At 37.8% G+C, this 22,682-nt stretch overlaps 1 protein-coding gene across 1 annotated transcript in view; it reads right to left on the reverse strand.

The window, feature by feature from the left end:
• Window positions 1-22,682, reverse strand: part of NAALADL2 (N-acetylated alpha-linked acidic dipeptidase like 2) — a 309,883-nt gene that overhangs the window by 118,445 nt on the left and 168,756 nt on the right. Inside the window, exon 5 of the mRNA XM_033069309.1 lies at window positions 20,021-20,171. Within this exon, the coding sequence (XP_032925200.1) occupies window positions 20,021-20,171 (151 nt within the window). The remainder of the gene's footprint in view (window positions 1-20,020; window positions 20,172-22,682) is intronic.

A 22,682-nucleotide genomic window follows, 5' to 3' on the forward strand; every position in this document is an offset into this window, starting at 1 on the left:
AAAAACATACTATCAATGGGGGCTTTTCTACATATTTATGCCTTTTCCAGTTCAAAATCTAATCTAAAAGCTCTCTTAAAAACATTTCATTCAAGTAATGATGGTAGAAATGGTTGTCAAAGCTTTTACAATGGTGAGCACCTGCAGGAAAGGAAATCAAGGTTTCAAAAGCAGTGCAAGTTTCCAATTCATTTCACTTCAAAGACAAATCATGCAGACCTACCTTAAATTGTGTAATAGTGACCTTCCATGCGTTCAATTTAGAAGGAACTTTTCTTTAAATAAATAAATAAAAATCAGATTACATAACCTCCCCATAACAGCTACAATTTCTTACATGTCACATAAGAAATGTTTTCCTAATTTACCTCATAGTAAGATTTTCCCCCTCTGTTCTCCCTTTCCTATTGAGAGGCTGTCAGGCTCTCAGAGTTTCAACCCAGTCTCTCAATAATTCAGCCTCCCTTGCTTACTTCAGGAGGACTCAATGGCACATAAATTTAAAAGATAACTCTTGCTGAGCACCTGACCCCAAATATAAACATTCTATTATGCATTAAGACAGTTAATGCTTTTTTTCCAGGTATTACTGCACAATCTTGTGTTAGAAGATCCATATAACCTGAATGTATGATCATTTATTACAGGAAACTATCCAAATTTTACTGCAATCTGATTTTACTGATTATGGTTTACTGAAAAAATGTTCAAATTAACATTTGCAGGTCAAGATACTAAAAAAACAACTGAAAGTATGTTGTTTAGCCTAATATATTTCAAGGAATTTTTCTTTTCAATGAAATAAGGACATAAAATTTTTTCTGAAAATGATACTGAGTTGCTAATCATATTTCAAAACCTTGAGTTAAATATCTTTATGTGGTGCTCTATGTATAGTAATTACTCTTTGGTTGATACTCAGGCAAGAACACCACTGTACTTCTAAAATTATGAACTGCAGTGAATTATATTACAATTATAAATATGTTTGGTACTTCCTAAATCCAGCTTCTTGTCAGGTTGCTTTCAAATGTCAGGTTCACTGAGTAAAGGTGGAGTTGTTAATTGTTTTGCAATACTGTGCATAGTGACATATTGGTATTACTCACACTAAATCTGTGTGTGATTTTGAAGCAAGATTTCCAGCAATCAAGTGCTAATGTGCAATGCTAAAATACTTTCCTGTGTTATCTGAGCTCATTATTAGGATGAATTACCAAACAGCTGCTGTTTCCTGGTTGGTTTTTTTTTTTTTTTTTTCCCAAAGTAATGCTACTGAAATATAAAGGACTTGAATCAAATATAGGTTACTACAGACATGCTTTTCAAAGATCTTCATCAGACAATCTGTTCTAGAATTCGCACACTCAGATGACATTAAGCATTAATTATGCACTTATTAATTAACAAAATTATTAATTAATAGAAAATACCAAATGCTGTTGATATCAAAACTATTTTTTTTCATTCCTAGGAGAAATGGAATAATGTTTCTCACACATCAAAATTATTACAGACTAATACCATCACTGCTCCTTATGTGGTCAAGAGCTATATACACCCTCATAAATAGGCAGGGTTCCTAATGAATAGTTTAGAGATAAAAAAAACAGTACCAATGGCTAAAAAAGAACATGGCAAGATGTTCAAACACTGCCCAAAATGTGAGATGCAGTTCTCTACAGTTGCTCCTTCCTAAAGCAGGGATTGAGTTTATCTTGCACCAGCACAGCCCCTACCAGCTATAATATTCCCTTTCCTCCAACACCTGAGTTCAGCATCTCTGAATAAAAACATACAATACATCAAAACAACTGTGAAATATTTTCTGCACAAGTATAAAATACAAGTTAAATTGAGATTAACAAAAATAATTACTTCTCTTGCATTAGAAAAAACATTTAGTTATATAAAAATTATCTTTTCATTCAAAATAAATATATGTGTTTGGATAGTAGCTCACATCTAGGATAGTATTATTTCTTCAAAACAGGAATAATATTCATTGACTATAAAAGTGAATGCAGATTAAAGTACCAGGACTAGCAGGGAAAGCTGGCCAGTTCCACAGAGAATTCTCATATTCCCAACTGAAGACTCTCTTTCAAACAGCTCTGGGGCTTAGTCTGCAATCAATACCAAGCAATGGACAATAAATAGCAAAATGTTCATAATGCCAGGCTAAAATGAGCCTGCTTTCCCTCATGTCTTCCAAATGTTCACAGGAAGAAGTTTTAAACACAAACAAGAAAGTAGAACAAGGAAGGGTAAAATATAGCTTAAATTTTACTAGCTTGGAGAGAGGCTAATTTAAACAGCAGATGGGCTGATAATGAGATCCAAAGGAATTTAGTCAGATTACAGATTACTGTCCCTTCCTGAAGGAAATACTGCCAGCCCCACCAAGAGATGGATGGATGGATGATGCATGCATGGATGGATGGATGGATGGATGGATGGATGGATGGATGGATGGATGGATGGATGTGGATGGATGGACAGACCGATGGATGGATGATGGATGGATGGATGGATGGATGGATGGATGGATGGATGGATGGATGGATGGATGGATGATGGATGGATGGATGGATGATGGATGCATGGATTGATGGAAGGATGGATGGAAGGATGGATGGATGGAAGGATGGATGGATGATGGATGGTGGATGGATGGATGACGGATGGATGGAAGGATGGATGGATGATGGATGGATGATGGATGGAGATGATGGATGGATGGATGGATGGATGGATGGATGGATGATGGATGGATGAGTGGATGGATGGATGATGGATGGATGCATATAGTGCAAAGTATTTTACACTGCTAATGGTGAAATATGCATCAAAAATCAGTCAGCTGTAGACAAAATAGTGCTTGAGCATTAGACTAAAAAATAAAAAATCCAATAGAGCTGTTGCAGTGTATCTATCAATAACTTCTTCAAAGGGAAAAGAATGAGCTCCCTCTGTATTTTACTGGGATTCTACTAAATATTCACAGGAAATAGTATCTAATCCAAAGGGAAGACAGGTCCTGTGTGATAATAGAGAAAATAATACAAGCAAGGGTAATGACGGTGGAGAAGGATGTGTGGACATGCATTGGTAAATTGAATTAATTTTCAAACACCCAACTTCAAATCATTTTCTGAAATGTTGTTGCACCAGCTACACAGATGTGACATTTTTTATCTCTATTTAAACTTGACCTTGCAGCAACTCAGAGGTGGAAAATGCCAACAAAATTCTCACTCTAAAGTCAACAGCAAAAGCCTAAAAAGTTTAAAATGCCCAGAACTTTAGACTGTATCTCCAGTTCTAGGAACTTCTCCATTATTTTTATCCTACAAGAGAAATGACAGGTGCTTTCTGAAATTTTTACTCCATAAATTAATCTTTGTTGACTAAGAAGTTACTCCTGTTAATTTTTCATTTAATACAATACTAGCCTTTGCAAACACTTTTTATATGTAACACAGTGGGGTTTTTCAGCCATGATTTGGAAGAAGGAGCATATAATCTCATGTCAATTTGGAGCATAAGACTTCACTCTTCAGTATTTGGGCTTTTATAAAATGCTCCCCAGTCTTTCAGTGAGTACACAAGGGTTTGAACATATCAGATCTACTAAAAGGATTTCTGATAAACACTCAGCCCTTCCAAAGTGGAAATTTTGCCTTTAAAAAAAGTTTAACAGAAGGCAATAAAATTATAAGTAGACAATTAACATACTTTAGATTTAGCTTCCTGGATAGACTATGTAGAGATTTGAAGGAGCCAATTTTTTGTCTTTCAAGCAGAGCAATAAAGGGCAGCAAAGGGCAAAGATTACAGTAAGGAAGAAAAGAACACAAGTTGTCAGTACTATGCTGGTACAAATACATGAGAAACACACACTCCTGACATACTGCAACATTTATCATTGTCATGACTGAACTGTAAATGCATTTAAAAGCACTCATTAATTATCAAGATTTCCAGTAGTAATAACATCCTGTAGAACAAGTGCACCCACTAGCTCTAGCCTTTTATTAAATCTAAGCAAACCCAAAAATATGTGGACATGTTTTTGAAGGGCATATATATCAACAAGAATATATATAACCTGTTTTCTAAGCCAAATTGCCTCCTCACATACACATAAATAAGTTTTCATCCCCAATAAGCAGTGTGAATACCCTACATGAGGTGCATTCACAGCTCAGTTATTCAGCACACAAAGTCTCAGCTGGACTATTGTTCCAATTGCAAGCCCCCAGACTAAAAATTCCTGCAGTTGGGTAAAATGTAACAAAGGGACTGAAAAAAGGTGGGGAGGATGTAATCTATAGCAAGCATTTGACAGTGGGAACATTATTGTTTTCTTTATCAATACGAAAATAAAAGACACTAGATGATAATTCAGAGAAAATGACTGATGGAAGCACAAGAAAAGCACACCATCAATGGTACATAAAAGTCACTGGTCTGATATTCTCAGCCCTGACATTTCTGAAACAACTGAAGCTTTCCTTGCACAGGAGTCAGGCATTTCCTTCCTCTCTTTAGCTGAAGGAAGCTCAGAGATGCCCTGTGAACTGAACTTCTTTTCTGGGTGAGCAAGTCAGTCTCTGCAATTAGATCATTAATAGTCTCTGGTTGAGGACAATTTACTGAGTAAAGCTTAGTTTTTGCAAATTGCACATGCAAGATGTTGCACAGCCACCAGCCTCAATCAGATCAATGGACTGAAGAGCCATCAGCATTTTTTAGGAAGCACTCTACAACAACTGGAGCATCATTATCTACCAGGACTGGGAAGGCAGTATCACAAGGCAATATTAGAAGCTGCAATATGTATTTCCTCCAATGCACTCCCTCCAGAAGTGACTTTACATCTGAGACAAAGGACAGATCCAAAGAAGGGAGAGCCTGAATCAGAAGTAGGTGAGATTGCTGTACACTGCCTAAACACACTGGAGTACTAATTATCCATTTGTGCTTCTAATTGGCCTCACACTCAAAACACCACAGGCAGGAGTACTCAAATTAGCACCCACAGCCAGTCAGAAATGCAATGTATGGGCACAATTACAGTTAGAACAAGAAAGGTAATTCAGCTGTTAAAGTGCTCCTTCAAGCTTTAAATCATACCAATATTGCTTGGTAAATTCTACTAATGCAGTTCAGGAGAAGCTAAAAATATACCATCCTTTTCATCACTGAAATTTAAGGCCAAAGACTCTTTCTTCTACCTTATTTAAGGCTGGATATATGAAAAAATTAATCAGCTTTTAGCTAAAGGGAAATCCATGTTTTCATATTTGGAACAGAAACATGCTTACATCAAAATCTAGTCCAGTACACATTAGTGCCTCAGGTCTGTATCTGGATGTTTTATGGGCATTTATTTAAACATTAGTTTCTTTTATTCCTTCTGCTTTATTCCTTATTTGGTTTTTTGGGTTTTTTCCTGGCAGGGTAAGAATTTCAACATCAGCATCACAAATGACAGATACAACACGTGTTTGAGTTTGAGGCAGTTTCTATTATAATAATTACTAAAATATTAAACCTCTCTCCTCTAGAAATAGTTTTAGTAAGATAAACCCAGCAAATTTGCAATGAGATCTGTGTCATGAGGACATCTCTTACAAGTCATTTACCTTCAAATAATGACAGAAATGGTGAGGTTGGAAAGGATCCACCCAAAGTCATCCAGTCCAACCTCCCTGCTCAAGCAGAGTCTCCCCAGAGCACTTTACTCAGGTTTGTGTCTAAACACCTTTGGAAAAATCTGTATTTTAAGATAATTTTTTTTTTTTAATTAATCACACAAAACATTATTATTGTTGTTTCCACTAAAATGTCGTAATGTCTTTACATTCATGCAGCAAATAAACCAAAAGGAGTGCAAAAGAAAAGCATATTCCAAGGGCAAAATGAATGAATCCAGGAACCACTGTGGCTCTCCAACTAACTTTACAGTTGGGAAGGTCATTTCAGCTCTGTGCATTTTCCTGCACAACTCAGAAAACAGGAGTAGTAATCTCTCTTCTGTTCAGGAATTCTAAATCTCAACATTTGTTCTTTGAACATGTGACAACCAATAATTAAGCATTAAACTTGTCAGAAAAAATGACACAAAAAAGCCAATAAATGTCCAAAATAGAATTTTTTTCTTTACTTGCAAAGCTTCCTAGATAAACTATGTATAAAATGCAAATCAATTTGCTACAGAGGTTGTCCATTAGTCTTTAGAAGTTTTTTTGGTTTTTTGTTTTTTTTTTTTTAAGAGACTAAGAAATGATAATTCCAACAATTAAATTCTCAGTGACTCGAGTCCTGCTGGAAGACAGGGAATCTGGGTATTGCAAAGTCATGTTTACCAAGTAAAAATTAATTAATATGAGGATACCTGCCTTCTTATCACACCAGTTATTGGGATATCAGCATGAATAGTTCAGCTTTGCTGGATTGCCAGACCCAGCTTAAGCAAAGCAGCTGCAAACATTTGTGCATCTGCACATCCTACACACACAACTGGTACATACTGATACACAAGCAATCCATAGTTCAGAAAAAACAAGTGATGAATCTGTCAGAAAACTGCTTAAACCATGAGAATTTGTCTCAGCCACAGCAATAAGGTGAAAGTGGAAATTTCCAAGGCTCTGAGCATCTTCCCTGTGCCCAGAGTCCTGAGCAACAAAATGAACAAATCAAGCACTACTGCCAGGAGTGACAATTTTCTTTCCTTTTTGAGATACTAATTCTGAACACCAGACAGTGACTGTGGCACCTTCCAGAACAGTGTGGTGGTCACTGTAAATGACCTTCCAAAAAACCTCCCTGCAGCTTTGCATGTACCCTGTTGCACATGATAATCATGAAGAACTTTTGTGAGGTTGCAGCAGATAATGCCAACACTATTGGACCTCAAGGTTTCTTTCAGTCTTTTCTCTTTGTCATCATTACTCAAAACCACTGGATCCAATCCCTAATCAGATGGTGTGTCTTCCTTCAGCACTCCCAAAAACTGCTTATGAGCTACCAAGACCATTCCTTAAAGTCAGGGAAAAAAACAATTCATTAAGAGTTGCAGAGTATGTCAGATAACTGAGTAATGTATTTCTCACATGTCAGGAACCACTTAATGAAAACTCTAAAATTAGATTTGATCCTGTCATCTTCCTCATTGCACAGCCCTGTCTGAAATATCTTCTTTAATGCCTGCAATATATAGACTGTAACAATAGAAGTACCCACATTTCATCCATCCAATTCTCCCTTTAAAGTTAAAGCACACAAAACATTCACTGCTTCTTCCCATTCTGACAATTACTGCTATTTTTATCTTTTAGATTGGGACAGGAATGAACACTTGCCATTGTTGTAATTGCATTAGATGGACATGTTAAATCAGGTGAATCAGTCACTTCTTCCACTGCCAATTACAACAGGTGCCACAGAAGTTCTCACCTATTTTAATTTAAATAGTTGCATATCACCAACAAACAAAGCACTTCCTTCTTTGTTCTCACAAAGACTGAAGTCCTGAAACTATGGATCAAGAGGGAAGATTAGGAAATTAATCATACAGCATAGCTGATAATGACAGTTGATTCAAATAATACAATATAATGGTTGATTCCAAAGGAAAAAAAAAATCTGAGTTTTATTTAAAATGAACATCTCATTCTGTTGATTAATGTTTTGGGTCAGAATTTAACTGTGGAAAAACTGTGCAGTTCTTATATTTAGTTCAGTAATTTGTTTCCCTTGCAATCACACAGACACCTTTTCCACAAGTGCTGCACACAGTCTGCACTCTGTTGGGCTGTAAGGGAAAACCCTGTAAGGTCCAACAGCTCTGGGGCTTTCTGGCTTCCTGTCACAGCTCCCAGGTTCTTTTAGGCCACCCTGCCACAACTCACTCAGAATGTCACTTTATCTGAATACCTGTGTCAGCAAAAATCCAACTGCCAGGCTGAATTTATCCAAAATTGTGTTCCCTGATAATCACAGCTCAGGTGGGGAAGGAGCTCTGGAACCACCCAGCCCAGCCTGCTCAGAGCAGTGTCAGAGGAGCAGCTCAGGACCAGCTTTTTGGGGATCTTCTCTGGGAAAGAAACTGCCTGTGCAATCTGCACCCAACAGTAAATCTGGTGTTCACAGTACTCAAATATTCAACACACAATGACACCAAAGAAAGTAACAATGAGAAATGAAAGACAGGGCTTTTTCATCTCAAGACATTAAGATATCTGTTCAGAAGCTGCCCATGGTGAGATGTGCACGCCAGGAGAGGAACATCTCACAAAATCACAGCACTTTCCTGCAAATTTCAGTTGTCCTTTTCTGCTGTGAAAGAACCATCAGGGAACAGTTTTTGTAGCAGGTTCTGTGAATGGTAACTCCTGTCTAATTTTTATTTTTATTCTATGAAGTTGAAGGAGGAATTGAGACCAAGTATTTTAATAAACCTAAGTCCTGTTGAAACAAAGCAGAAAGAACCTGGCCCCAGAACAGGAAAAGACATTAAAATTCAAGAATGATCTCTGCCAGGATCACAGAGATTTTAACTTAGAAATGAGTATAGATTTGTGTAGCTAAAAATTACTTTATCAAGACTTATGTTACAATTTGTAAGTCTCTTGCAGTATTTCTACATATGCTTTAGGATTTGTAAATCTATTACAGGATTTGCAATTCAACTCTTCATCTTACAAAGCAAATGAGAGATGTACCTAAATCTTATCTTAAAGCACTGATTCCTAAATCAGGGCTTCAGAGTTCACAATTACAGGTCCATTGGGTAAATCAGAGGATAAACACAGACTCTAGAAACACAGTATTTTGTTTAAGAAGAAATTGCCAGAAACTTTAAAAATAAAACTGAAGCTGTAACTTCTGGAAAACATTGCTGACCAGGCTACTGCTCCTGTCTAAGTCCTTTCAGCATAGCTCTTTACCAGGCTTTGGTGTGTTGTAATAAAAAACCAAAAACTACACAAAAAGAATGAGTAATGCCTAGCAGTTATGGCACCTGCTTAAAATCCATGCATGTCTTTCTCATTTGTGTTCTGTTTTGGAATTGATTTATTTTTTAAATTTATGTGTTAGACAGCAATCAAGCTTCACTTTTAGGCAGGACACTTCCTCCAGTATCTTGATGCTCAGAAAGTAATGCTTTCACTTCAAAACCAGAATACTAATATGAAAAAAAAAAAAAAAAAAAGAGGTAATAAAGAGCATCTAATGATCTCAGATGACTCCAAATAAAATTAATCAAACACAGCAATAGTTATTTAGTACCTATATTTTTTGGTACTTCTGAATTTCATGCCATCTACCCCACCCCTGAAAAATAAAAACCAAAAAACCCAAAAGAACAAAACCAAAAAATACCTCTCTGAAATGACCCAGATAACATTCATACAACTCTCCTTACACGAGTCACCTGATGTTACCTTAAGACATTTTCCACTGCTGCTGTCTTTGCAAAGCCTGTATTCCCTTTCAGGGGAACTGTAGAAACATTCCTCAATAATGTCCATACCAGGTGTTGAATCTCATTTTTCAGTGGATTAGCAGCACATTCCACTACTGGCCCAGAGAAATATTTTGCCTCTTACCAGCAAAACTCAGACATAGCTAATGCAGCAGTTTTGGGAGGGAGCAGAGTAACCTAAAAGGGAATTAATTCCTAGTTTTACATCACCTTTACACCTAATTTAATACTACAGTAAGGAAAATGGATTTTATACCATGCAAAAATTACTACTGCCCAAGTTGTAACTGCAAAAGGCTTGGCAATGTGTGGTTCAGTTCTTCCAGAGTATGCAAAATACTGCTGAAAATCCCTTGCAGTCATGGATTAAACTAGGCTTGGCAGAACCCACTCAGTGAACTAGCTGAAAGACCACTGATGCTTGGAAACCAAGAAAAAAACCCCAGCAAACCTAGGCATTTTAAAACATGAGTAAACCAGCTATTCTAAAATTAGTCTCTTTGTTATGAGCTTTATACCAGAAAGGAATAGACTGTCACCACGTGTCAGTTTTAGCTGACATCTGCTAGAAGAAAAAAAAATTCTCTCCAAGTTAGGCAGCACAAGCTGCCTAATTTGTTCATTATATATTTTGTAAAGGGTAGTCCCTATAGCACAATATTTTAAATAAATATGCAAATCATTATATTATTATTCTAAAAGATCTATGACTTCAATGAGGTATTAAATAACCCAAGGGGCTTCACTTTTTTTTTTGTTTCGCTAACTCAATAGACCCACCTGTCAGCTATGTAAAATTACTATATAAGAAGCACTGGAAATTACACACACTTTGTGCAAAGCCTTTTCTTACCTGAAAACGAAACAGCTCTCAAAATTTCACAGGTTTATCAAAATCATTCTCATTACCTGGTTTTGCACATGAAAAACATGTCAGAAAAACAACAGTCTCTGCCAGCAAACTTTCTCACTGTGGCATTGTACCCATCACACAGCAAACACTGACTGCCACCACTGCATACAGGATAATCCCAGGGTGGTGAGCTGAGCCTGCCTCCTTCTCACAGACACCCTCTCACTTTTGTGAAAGTCTCTTGTAGTGCAAAGCTGACCCTTGGCCATCTCTGAGTGGCTTTTTCCAGCACTATCCCCTTCCTGAAATGAAGTTCTGTGTTTTCACAGAGCAAACACCAGAGCATTTTAAATTGTTTCTGTAGAGGAAAGGAAAGAACACATTTGGATCAAACCTGTTGCAGTTTCTTACAGAAAGGAGCCTTGCACTTTGTGCCAGCAACAGTAAATTCATCTAAAGCCCCTTCAGCATGAAGTGCCCACACCTCCACTTATGCTGAGTGAATTTAGACAACTTCAATACACTGGTTCATAACATCACACCTAAAGACTATCCAGGGAGAGGAAGCTCCACTCATCCATGGATCACCACTGGACATGATTCCTCACTCCTTCCCCATCCAAATGAATTTTCCAAGCCTTAATTCTGCCATGTCTAAGGAAGTTTCATCACCCAAAGTGCAGCAAGGGTAGCCTTTGATACTGAGCAGCACAATGGGTGGAACAAAGAGCTTAAGAGAGCACTAGTTGGAGAAAAATGTAAATTTTCCCTGCTGGTCTGGGAACCCTGAGTGATGAGGGAGCTCATGGATGTCACACTAAGGTCATAAAGATCTTAGAAAGTTCTTGGTGATGGGAAGAGATTCATGAGGACATGATGAAAGCAAATATCACTTCTATCACCTTCGAGAAGGTGGATCAGGGATCAGCCATACCTGAGTCACTGTGAGGGTGACAGAGCAAATAATCTTGGAAATAACTTCCAAAAAATAGGAAGGACAAGAAGATCACTGGGAGTGCTATGAAGCTGACTAATGGAATGAAGCATTTGACTCAGGAGGAGAATCTGAGAGACACAGAATTGTTTACCCCTAAACAAAGAGGAGTTGCAGGGAATCTTATCAATGTGTGTAAATAATTGGTGGGAGTGTGGAAGAATGGAGCCAGATTATTCTCCAGTGGTGTTCAGGGAATGAAGGGGCAACAGGTACAAACTGAAATACAGGGAATTCCCCTTAACATAAAAAAAACCCAGACAATTTTATGGTGACAGTAATCAAAGACTTAAAGAGGTTGTACATGTGCTCAAAACCCAACTGGGAAATGACCCAGGATACTTGCTGTAGGTGACTCTGCTTTGAGCAGGTGGCTGGTCCTTCAGTGATCTCCTCAGGTCCCTTTTCAAGCTCAAGTGTTGTGCAATTCTTTTCTCCTGTGGCCCCTTTACTGACATCAGGATCAGGGACATCCAGGCACTCCATGATCCACCACACCCTGGAGCACACTGTCCCTGAAATCAACCCCTTCCTCTTTCCCAAACACATCACTTCTTCCCAGCTCCCCTGGGCAGAGAATTTTTCTGTCTCTGAAAGGAAAACACTGCAAATCAAAAACCCCCAAAAACCAAAAAAAACCCCCGCCCCCCAAAAAAAAAAAAAAACAAAAAAACCCAACCTCCTCCCCAAAAAACTACACTAAATAATTCCCCAAAAAACCCAACAAAACCATCTTTGAAAAGTACAAGCAAAATGCTTTGGAAAATTGGCCAAATCCAAACTGCAGTGAATTACTCATGCCTTTTAGAGCTCTACAGATGAATACTATATAATATGATAGTGCTCGTTTCTGCAACTATGATGAAGTATTTTCCACATCTCCATTTCAAGATGATTAGGTTTTCTTTTGGGGGAGTTCCTACCTGTCTGAAAGTAGGAAGAGGTGCAATTATCTTTTTTATGCAGCTGCTGGATATGGCAAAGCAGTGGGTTGGAACAGAGATCAAGTCAAGTTAAAGATGGTTTGGTTTAGTCTGGTTTTTAGTATTCAAACAGCACTAGGAAAAAAAATTCAATTATAAAACTAATTATACCTTTAATTGCTTAAACAATCAGACAGCTGACTTTATGGTGCTTTTTCTACTGTGCAGGTGTATTTGCAGGTGTTGGCTGCAAGATGTGAGAGTTACATTGTGGTGTCTCAACTTCAGCACAGCACTGGGATAAAATACCATGGTAATAAAAACACAAATGTATGAGAAAGGGAAGTTTTAAAAGGAAACATAATTCCATGTATATACACATATATGTGTGTATAAATTATATATATATATATAATCTGGTTTATCTTTCTGTGAAGGATTGTCTTCCTGACTTTTTTCCCTTTTGGACAGAATTATGGATGAATCTGACCAGAGTTTGCACTTTGAGACAGTCGTGTTTCTGGCAATTACAGCACCATTAATAATTGTGTACAGATAATAACCTATCAGAAATGTAGTTTTCTCTGATATGTCATCTTAGCAGCATGCTTGAATAAAACACAGTCCTCTTCAAAAACTTGCTTTTACATACAAAATCAATTACAAAAAAAGCACAAATTAGAGTGAATTTGGTCCAAAATGTTCAAACTGGTCAACCACAACTCTTTTACTTCTTCCATAGAAAAATTCAGTTTTTAAGAAAAAAAAATGCAACATATTAACCTCTTTTCAAAATCTCCTTTCTGTGTACAAAACTAATACTCAATAAATCACTAAATGAAGCTTAAATTAAAAAAAACCAACATTTTTCCACCCAGAATTTCTTTTAATTGAACTTAACCTTTCATTGAAAAATTGTCAGTTTTAAATCTACACTCTCTTAATAGTCTTATTTGGAGGGAATCTTAAATTCTGACAAGTATCATTTTTTTAGAATGTACAGTGTGTCACCTGCAGTGGAAGAAGGCGACAATTAGACTCAACTATTAGAAACACAGTGAAAATAGGCATAGCACACTGAGGTTGTTCTACTGTAATACCACTATCAGAGTTTTGGAGCCTACAAAACCAAGAAAAAACACAGTAATATCAGAGAAGGGTGTCAAGTTGGAAAGAACTGGCCAAGAAGCACATGGTCCATAAAAAGGAGCCTCCCATCCCAAATTTGTGCAAAGACAAAAATTATTTCAAGCAGACTCTGCAGGAGCAGATTCCAAGACACCAGCTGGGTTCACTGCCATGCAATGATGTTTGCTGTTTTTGTGAGCACATAATAAATCAGCTCACTTGCTCAAATTATGCTGGGCTGAAGTATGTCAGTGAAGCTATGGCAGGATTCATTCCAATCATGACTGCACAAAAGATTTAAATATTCTAAATTCACTTGTGAGTTGGGTAGCTTCAGAAGTTTAATCTGGACTCCATTTAAAATGTTATTTTTGCTGGATGAGAGAAAAAGCAGCTTCACTGGAAAACATTCTGTAGTGAGTCACAGCTGTTTAGTAGTAGTTTAAAACTGTCTGAAATGTTGAAAATATTGAGAAGTCCTCTGCAACTTATAAGGCATCAGGAAGAATTTAGTCATTATGTTTTCCACTGAGCTAATTTTGCAGCATAGGAAGTGCTGATTTGTTGTTTTCAAATAATCTGGTCTTCATCACTTGTACATTCCATTTCTCTGATAAATTCAAATTTTTAATAACTTTCTGCTTGAAACTGAGAAAAGTTTTGACCATATGTTTCATGATGGCATTTGCAAAAGTCAAATGATAAAAACAGTGCTAGCAATCTATTCCAGTACTGTTGCCAGTGATTTCTCCTCTCTTTTAATACTCTAATTAATAAAATGACAATGTTTTCAATGAAAAATTGCTTCCAAGAAGAAAATATAGGCAGTTTAGTACATGATAAAGTGATATCTGATATTCAATATAGAGGTCCAGACACTCAAACCTGTGAGCCTAAAATACCTTGATGTCCAAATAATTCTCTCAGTTTTAAATACATGCAAACCCAACTGAAAGCCAGAAAGGAAGAAGAACTAAAAACTAAAACCCACAAATCCAAAAATCTCAGAGCATGTAATTTGATACTTACATAGAAACTCACTTGCTTTATTATATCCTGAAAAATCTCAGGAGGCTGATCATGGATTTAGACACCTCTTGAACCATTAGTGCTACAGATATTATTAAAATCTGCTGAAATTATTACTTATTGCATTCACTATTCAAAGGCCAGTATTTTCCCAAAGATTTACCTCTCTATTGCATTAGTACTGATTTTTGTTCATGCAGAAAATAACCCAGTATATCAGACAGAGCAGTGTAGTTGGTCTGATAAACTCTATGCATTTTTTATGGCCACCACTGAAATTATGTTGAAAGCCCAAAGTAAAATGATCAAGAATACATGTAAACATTATACACACACCTAAACTGTGATATCAAACTTTAGCTTTTATTTCTCCTCAGCTTCAGTCTGTCCTTGAGGAGAATCAAAACACAGTGCACAGAAGCCTGACTGTAGACAGTAATTTTACAAATTGTATTTCATTTATCAGAAGTTATTAGCAGAAAGAAAACACAAATTTCTAAAAAGAAAAGTAAATAATTTTTCCCAGAATCATCTCCACAGCAGCAGAGACAAGCAAACAAAATATATCCTTGTGACTGTGTTTTGTTCTCAAAAAGAAGAGACAAACCAGGGCTGAGGACATCTTGTAAAAAGTCATGATGATTTATAACAAACCATTTTAGAACATATGTTGCATATGCACGGTTAAAACCATTACACAACGTTCTATTTTCCAGCAAACTTCTGCTCAGCTGCCGGCTTTGCAGGAGGAAAATCTCACCATGTGAAGGACAGAAAGGACAAACTCAGGTGTCAGGCAGGGCACACCTAAACCTACAGGACACACTTCCATCCCAACAAGCAATGCTCACCCACACCCTAAGCACTGGCAGCAGATCCCTGTGGCTGCTGCAGAACTGGCTGAGCTAAATTACAGTAATTTCACTATTATAAGCCGCACCATTTTGACTAAAATTTTGGTCCGAACCCAAAGTGCGGCTTATAATCAGGTGTGGCTTATATATGGACAAAGAATGAAAAGTTGCTGTTTTAGGAGGACAGGTGTCTGCTGAGAAAGGCAGGAGCTTCTCTTTGAAATGGAGAATGTAAACCCCCACCCTCCAAATTATTATAATTTTGAAATTAAGGGGCTTTCAGGCAATGATATGGGAATTAGGAATAACAGTTCTTTACCAGGGAAATTAAAACAGAAATACAGCACTACAAAGAAACAAACTCCAAACCCTGACAAAGTCAGAGTACAACCTGACACCCGTCAGGCAGGGTGTTGGCAGCAGTCCCATTCCATGGTGGCTGCATCCTCCTGCAGTGACAGATGTGGCTCAGTTGGAGCAGTGCTCCTGCAGAAGGTGCAGTTTCCCTCCGGAGCTCCAGTGGTGATGTGGAGAAATCCGGTTTTCCTCTGGAGTCCAGTGGAGAAAGGGGCTCCCTTAGTGTCCCAAAACCTCTGTTTTTATCTTGGTAAGAAATGTTGGGCTCTTCCCCCTGGCTGGAGCAACTCCCAATGGGATGCAGTAATTTTATCAGTCACACAGTGGGACTCAATGGCCATTGGCAGAAAATGACTGGCTGGAGGAAGGATGGGTTGTGAAAAGATAAAGAACAATGCCCTGCCTGGTTTCAATGGATGGCCCATTAGCAGAATATCTGCCGTTGAGATAAGGATCACTGCCCCCACCCTCAACAGATGGTGATAGAACAGATACCTTTTATCACACTCTGTAATACGTGCGGCTTGTAGTCATGAAATTACTGTAAAGAATGACACATTTCTAAAGAAGTAAATGACATGGGGGCTTTATGATGCATTTTGAGTGTTTAAATTTTGTTGAGCTCAGTGTGGTGGGTGAACCTTGGCCACCTTCCTGACCCTACCCAGCCAAGCTCTCATTATCCCTACTGCACAGGGTGAGAGGAAAGATGGAAAAGCTCAGGGTAAAGACAGAGATCACTTGCCAGTTACCATCATGGGCAAAACAGTGTCAGCAACATCCAACTAAAATAGATTTGGGTAGTGAAAAACAAGCCCAAAAGGATTAGAACAGCACTGTCACCCTGCCCCTTTCCAGGCTCAGTTCATTCCCCTGACTGACCAGCAACCTTGTCCCTTCTTAAATATACTTTCAGAGGCACCACTGACTTTGCTGATGGCCTGCAGTGGATCAAATCCTTAACAGCTCCCTGCCCTCCTTGTCCCCTCCTCTGAAATCAAATCCTACCATCAATGTCTGAGAAATGCTCCTGTCAATTCTTCTGTCTGAATTTACTATTCACAATCCCAGGACACCATGCATTTCCCATGTCACTGATTTTTTCACCCAAATTTCCAGAACATGGCTGATATGACCAGCTGTTAATCATAACCTGAACCATGCAATGCTTCCAAACACACCCCTTTTTCTCACTGTTATAACCTCTGCAGAACAATTCCCTAAAACAACATTACACTTCAAACTCCAGCTGATACCATAAGATTGTATTTTACAGCTGTTATATTTCAGCAGTTTTAAGCTCACAGCATTTTCTATGACGCCATCTGAACTCTTCATGAAATAATTTCTATTCCCCCTCTGCACAGATAGGGATTCTATTAGGAGGCACCTTATCTCATGGGCAGGGTTCTTAGAGCTTATCACAATGCCACTTTTCTATTTACATAGTAGGATTGACAAATAGATTCTATCCATATTTTTGTTTACTGAGCCATTTCCTGTGGGGAAACAAATTTGATTTGAAACAGCTCTGAAGTGTAGAGATGGAGAAATCTAATATGTGTCTGCCATACAAAGGTGGGTGAAAGGAAGTGCAGCACTCAAAAAGTCAAAATGGAAAAAGAAAAGTAGATGGGGAAGCACTCAAGTTTTACACTATTCTTCTAAACTTTATTTTCAATTTTTTGCCACACAAGTCTCTTATTTCCCCACCAAGCTTTTTAATACTGTATGATTACTCCCTTCAGTTCCACCCCCTGCATCTATTTCATTTCAAAAGCAGGAGCATAGAAGAAAGATTTCTGCAAATGAAGGACACTAGTCTTTGGCTGTCAGAATCACAGACAGAAATGATGCTCACAAAGGCTCCCATGATTGTTTCAGGACTGATAAGACTTAGGATTGGAAGAGTCTTAAGAACAGAAGAATTAAATTATGAAACAGAGCTGCAGAAACTTTCACATAAGTGCTGTTCACTTCCCCTTCTCATCATTACTTTTTCCCCTTTGTTAAACAGAGATCAATAAAATCATTCTAGGCGTAGGTAGTTGGCATCTCAAACCCATCCTCAAGCTATTTCTATACATTTGAGATGATTCATATGCAGAACTGCAGCATTTAATCTTCATGAAACAGAAAATGTGAGCTGGAACCTCATGAGAACTCCAAAATTCTCTCTGAACTATTACATAAATCCCATTTTAAAATGTTGTCAACTTTGAGAAAAGATCTGTAAATTATACCATTTCCTGCAGACTTTTTTTTCTAGGAAAAAACTGAAGCATTCCAGTATTCTGATACCACCAAGAAATTTGCTTTCAGACTGAAAGAACATGAGAAACAAAGGCAGCAGCACAAAAATCCAAGTTTCCTACCTTTTATTCATCAAGTACCAGGCTAGTTTTGGATCACTCATCTTACCAGGAATTTCCCAGTAAATGGGAGAATGCTGGTAGGAGCAGCCTGGAGATTGTGATAGTAACAGCTCTTCTGGCAAAGTGTGAAGTGCAGATGGTGTCAAAGATATGCCAATAACTTAAGCGGGAGCTTGCAATAAAATCTCTTGTAGTGCTTCCTGCACTCTGTGAATCACAGTGAAAGGGGCAGCCCGGGCTCTCTGGCTCTTTTATTCCCCACACAGGCAGTTTAACTACTGTACATCCAAGGGCATCCCCAGGGAAAAGCTTGCACTCCAGATGTATTTGTGTCTGTCCCAGGCATCAGCTACCCCTAAGCAAGTCAATTCACCGTCCACACAGAGGCAAAATCATCATCAGAAACACAGGAATTACTTCCATCTGATCGACCTTCCAGTGACAAAACCATAACAGAAGGGTTTTCTCAAGTATTCCAAGTATTCCTCTGAGCTCTTAGCAGCTCATCATGCCATTCAGTGATCAAAATATAAATGATCTTAAACATGACAACCTGCTCCTGCTTATGAATGTTTTACAGAGATGTAAAACCACAGACAAGCCACACTAAGGCTTCTACCAGAAACCAGTGCACTTTTATCACCATTGTCCTTATAATTAAGCTTCTCTTTCCCAAACTGGAGATTGGAATGCACACTGCAGATGAGATCATTTACTGACAGAAAACTAACACATAAGGTTTAAACACTGAAGTGGCATCTTCATGTTGGTGTCTCTGTTTTAATTAGCTTTACTTTTCATGTAGGGTAAATAAAACATTAAGGAGTCAGCCAGACAGAGACACCACAAACTGTTTTTCAAATAGCATAAAATGAGCAAGAATAAAGCTTGAAGAGTGTTATATTTACCTCTGTAGCTCCCAGGGCACTTTTAAGAACACTGGGTCAGGTACACTGAGACACTGAGAAAATGTGCAATTTCTTTCCCACTGAGCTGTCAAGGCACTCATGCTGTGAATAGCTAACACCCTTCTTTGACAACCAGGCAAATATTTCTATTTTCTGCCATTCTAGGCATGACGTATCTCCGTGTTGCCTCAGTTGATTTAGTGCCAATTTAAGTCAAACTTTAGATGTCTGAGCCAGTAACCGGACAAAATATTCTTGATGAAGCCTTGTCACAAACTCATAGACTGCTGCTTAATACATTTCCAAATAGTTAGATAGTAAAGAGGGCTGTAAAGCTGAAAAAGCTGCAGAGAAGCAGAGCACACATTCACTGAACTGCCAGAATGAAGATTTAAGTAGCACATACAAGTCAAATGTGCTGTTGCTTCTATTTATTGTTGATATTGCTTAAAAACAAAACAACCTCCTTATATAAAATTAATTAAGATGATGTTGTTCCTTGAGACTATGTTGTTTCTTGAAATCAATTCTGTATTTCCCATCGTTCAAAAATGCAGGTATTTATAGAAGCATAATTAATATGGGCAAGGCTAAATGAATATATTCTATTCAAATGATAGCAGCATACAGCTACTATAATCATTATTTTTCCTTAATATTTAAAAATATCTAATTGCATTTCACTTACAGCTACTGACCAAAAGTTTTCACTTCTACTATGAAAGAGGATTACAGAAAGAAGGGAATAATTCTTTCAGTGGGGACAGATCCTGTGGAAAACGTTCTGAAACCAGTGGATCAGTACTTCAAAGTTTGGGGTTTTGTTCATGGGATAAGTATAAGTAGGTAGGAATAATGGTTCAGTGTGTGAATACTGAAATACAAAACACAATATACTCTTGAGAGTGCAGACTTTGTGCCAAGAGCTCAAAGCACTTCTGAGGCTGGATTCCATCCTTTAAGCCATGCTGCATTACACAGAGTTTCCTCACTCAGAGCCTTTATTTCCAGCAGGATTTGCTTTAGTGTTTTAACTCCCATACTTCCAGTCTAGAGAGAATTAAAATGCACATTGTGACTAAGCCCTGAGCAGTACTTACCAATACTGGCATACCCAGGCGTGGATGGATCTCCCCCACTGTTCAAGGAGACCATAAAGGCTTTGTCAGCAAGGTCTGCAGTCTTTGGCAAGTCACAGGGATCAGTGTAAAGGAGAGCACCACCAAACCCTGCATCTTCCAGCAGAGAAAGCTGAGGGAACAAAGCAACACAGGTGACCATTAACAACAACAGTGTCAGAACACATAATTTTTTTTTTTAATTACTGCTGAGAGAGACTTTCCCATGCACCACATTCTCACCCAGACTGCTCTGTACCAAACTGCACTGCCAAAGTGCTTGCAGCACCTTACAGGTTTTCCCATGATATAAACACCACCCTGAAAATGCCTCAGTCTTGAAAATAATGTCACTAAAACATCTTTGGTTGACCTTCCCTATTTTCCATGTTATTATCTGTAAGATGTCCTTGCTTAGTTCAAGGACACAGCACATACTGAAATTTGCCTACATTGGCATCAGCCTTCCACAGGATTTCTGGACACAGTTACACTTCAGTTAAGAAAGAAAACAGGAGTTTACAGAACATTTTAAAAAATAAAATTGAATTAAAATCTCCAGTCTATCTTATCCAAATGTTTGCATCTGCCTCCTGTGAGACAAACAGCTTTTATTTTGTCTCATTAGAACATCAAAGCTTGAGTTGGAGCTGGTAATTGGAGTTTTCAAAAATCCACAGATCTGGGCTGGAATATCAGACAAACTTCCACAAAGTCAAGGACAAAAGCACCAAGTACCATAACCTGCAGCAGCTTTTTGGACTGGAAAACCTCAGGTTTTTTCTTTTATAGAGAATTGAAAAATAAGGGGATTTTATTCCAAAACGGACGAAATCCAACTGTAATGTGGCAAATACTCCCATGAAACGAGATGACCTTTCTGTGGAATGCTCTGCATACCTGGAATTGACTGAAGACTACTCACTGATACAAAGCTAGATTCATTTTTCAGACAGAAGTAATTCAGGTATTTAAGGATTATCTTACTATTCACTGAGCTGCTCTACTGAGGACTTTCCAAATGTCTCCAAATGCTCTGAAGAATGACTGCAGGTACATGATGTTTCTACACAATTCTGACTTCACAGGAACCTCAGAACTTTTTACTACACCTCTGTTTCTCAGTTCAGTTGTCCTCCTCCCCCTATATTTTAGAACCTTCATTTTTTTTCTTGTGTATGTATATAACTTTCAATTTATCTCCTAGCTGCTGGTATTAAGGAATGTTTATGCACAGTTCCTGGTGGTTCTATAAGTATGTAAATTACATGAATATATGGCATTCATTTTGAGCCTCATAAGCATTTGATGTTCAGTTCTGCTTTACTTGACAGCTAAGACAGAAAAAAAATAAAAATACTATTTGCAATATTATAAAAATTACAAACTACTATTTGGATTTCTGTAAGTAAATACATCTAATATCGTGATTTGCTGAGAGTTTGACACTCGTCTGAATTCAGATAAGCAGATGCAAGTTGAACCTGTGAGTCACTTGTTCCTACCTATCTTACTCAAACAAGCAATCCACAGATGAAAAGGGATTCTTTGGAGAACTCAGTCAGATGAATAGGAGAGTGAGAGAAGGTGATTAGCTCAGATGCCTAAAAATATATTACAGACTTCAAATGTAATGCAGGAATAGGGATTTCCCAAATGGTAGGTTCATTTATTATTGTTTTCAATTCATGTTTGTATTCAGATATTCAGACAGGATTTGACTGCACAAAAAGTAGGATAGGAGAACTAGGGACACATCATAGCTAAATGATGTAACAGGCAGGATTTAAAATAACAATTGCCTTTTCCTACCTCCATATCCAGTATCTTTTTATTAATCCGTGGTTTATTTAGTAGCACACAAAACAGGAAATACAGATTTATTTTTTTTTCTTTTAAGGAGAATTTTAAAAACTTTGTACTTAAAAAAAAATCAATGTTAAATCCCTCAGTTTCAGTGTGAGACAGTAGCTACAGGTCTGTTACTCACAAAGTGCAGCGACCACTGCTGCCATGGCTACAATCTCTGGTAAGGAATTGTGTCACATGTGAAATTACAAAACATCTTTCAGATTTCAGCTATAATTGCTGCTTTTTAACTTTACAGCAGTGACAGCACAACTATATCAACAATAAATGTGCATTGTTGATTCCATTTTCATCCTGAATACCTCAACACTTTACCAGCTGTAAATTGTCCAAGCACAAAGAAGCCAAAGAAAGTTCTGCATATTTTTTTACAAGGCAGAAGATTGTAGATTAATTCCTTCAGGTAAACCAATCACATCTATTCAAATGAATGAATTATTTTAGATTGCAAAACCATCCAACAGCAAAATCTGCTCCTTATGATTTTGGATGTATTTGTCCCTCTCCCAAAGCCATAAACATCTCAGAACAAACTGAAACAGCAGAACCTTGAAAACAGATGCCAGTGCCTGCTGTTAACCCTTTCGTTATTTATGGCTGCTTAAGTCCTCTGTTTTCAGAGTTACCTTAAAAAATGTGACTGTTTCAATTCAGTATATTAAATCACCCCATAAAACATTCTGGACTCAATTTAATCTAATATGAGACACTTGCTGCTTTATCAAAGGCTCTGTCGTGTACCTGGGGACAGATCAGCCTTGTAAACTCTACACAC

The sequence above is a fragment of the Catharus ustulatus genome, chromosome 10 (assembly GCF_009819885.2).
Source record: "Catharus ustulatus isolate bCatUst1 chromosome 10, bCatUst1.pri.v2, whole genome shotgun sequence".
NCBI classification, from domain to species: Eukaryota; Metazoa; Chordata; class Aves; order Passeriformes; family Turdidae; genus Catharus; species Catharus ustulatus.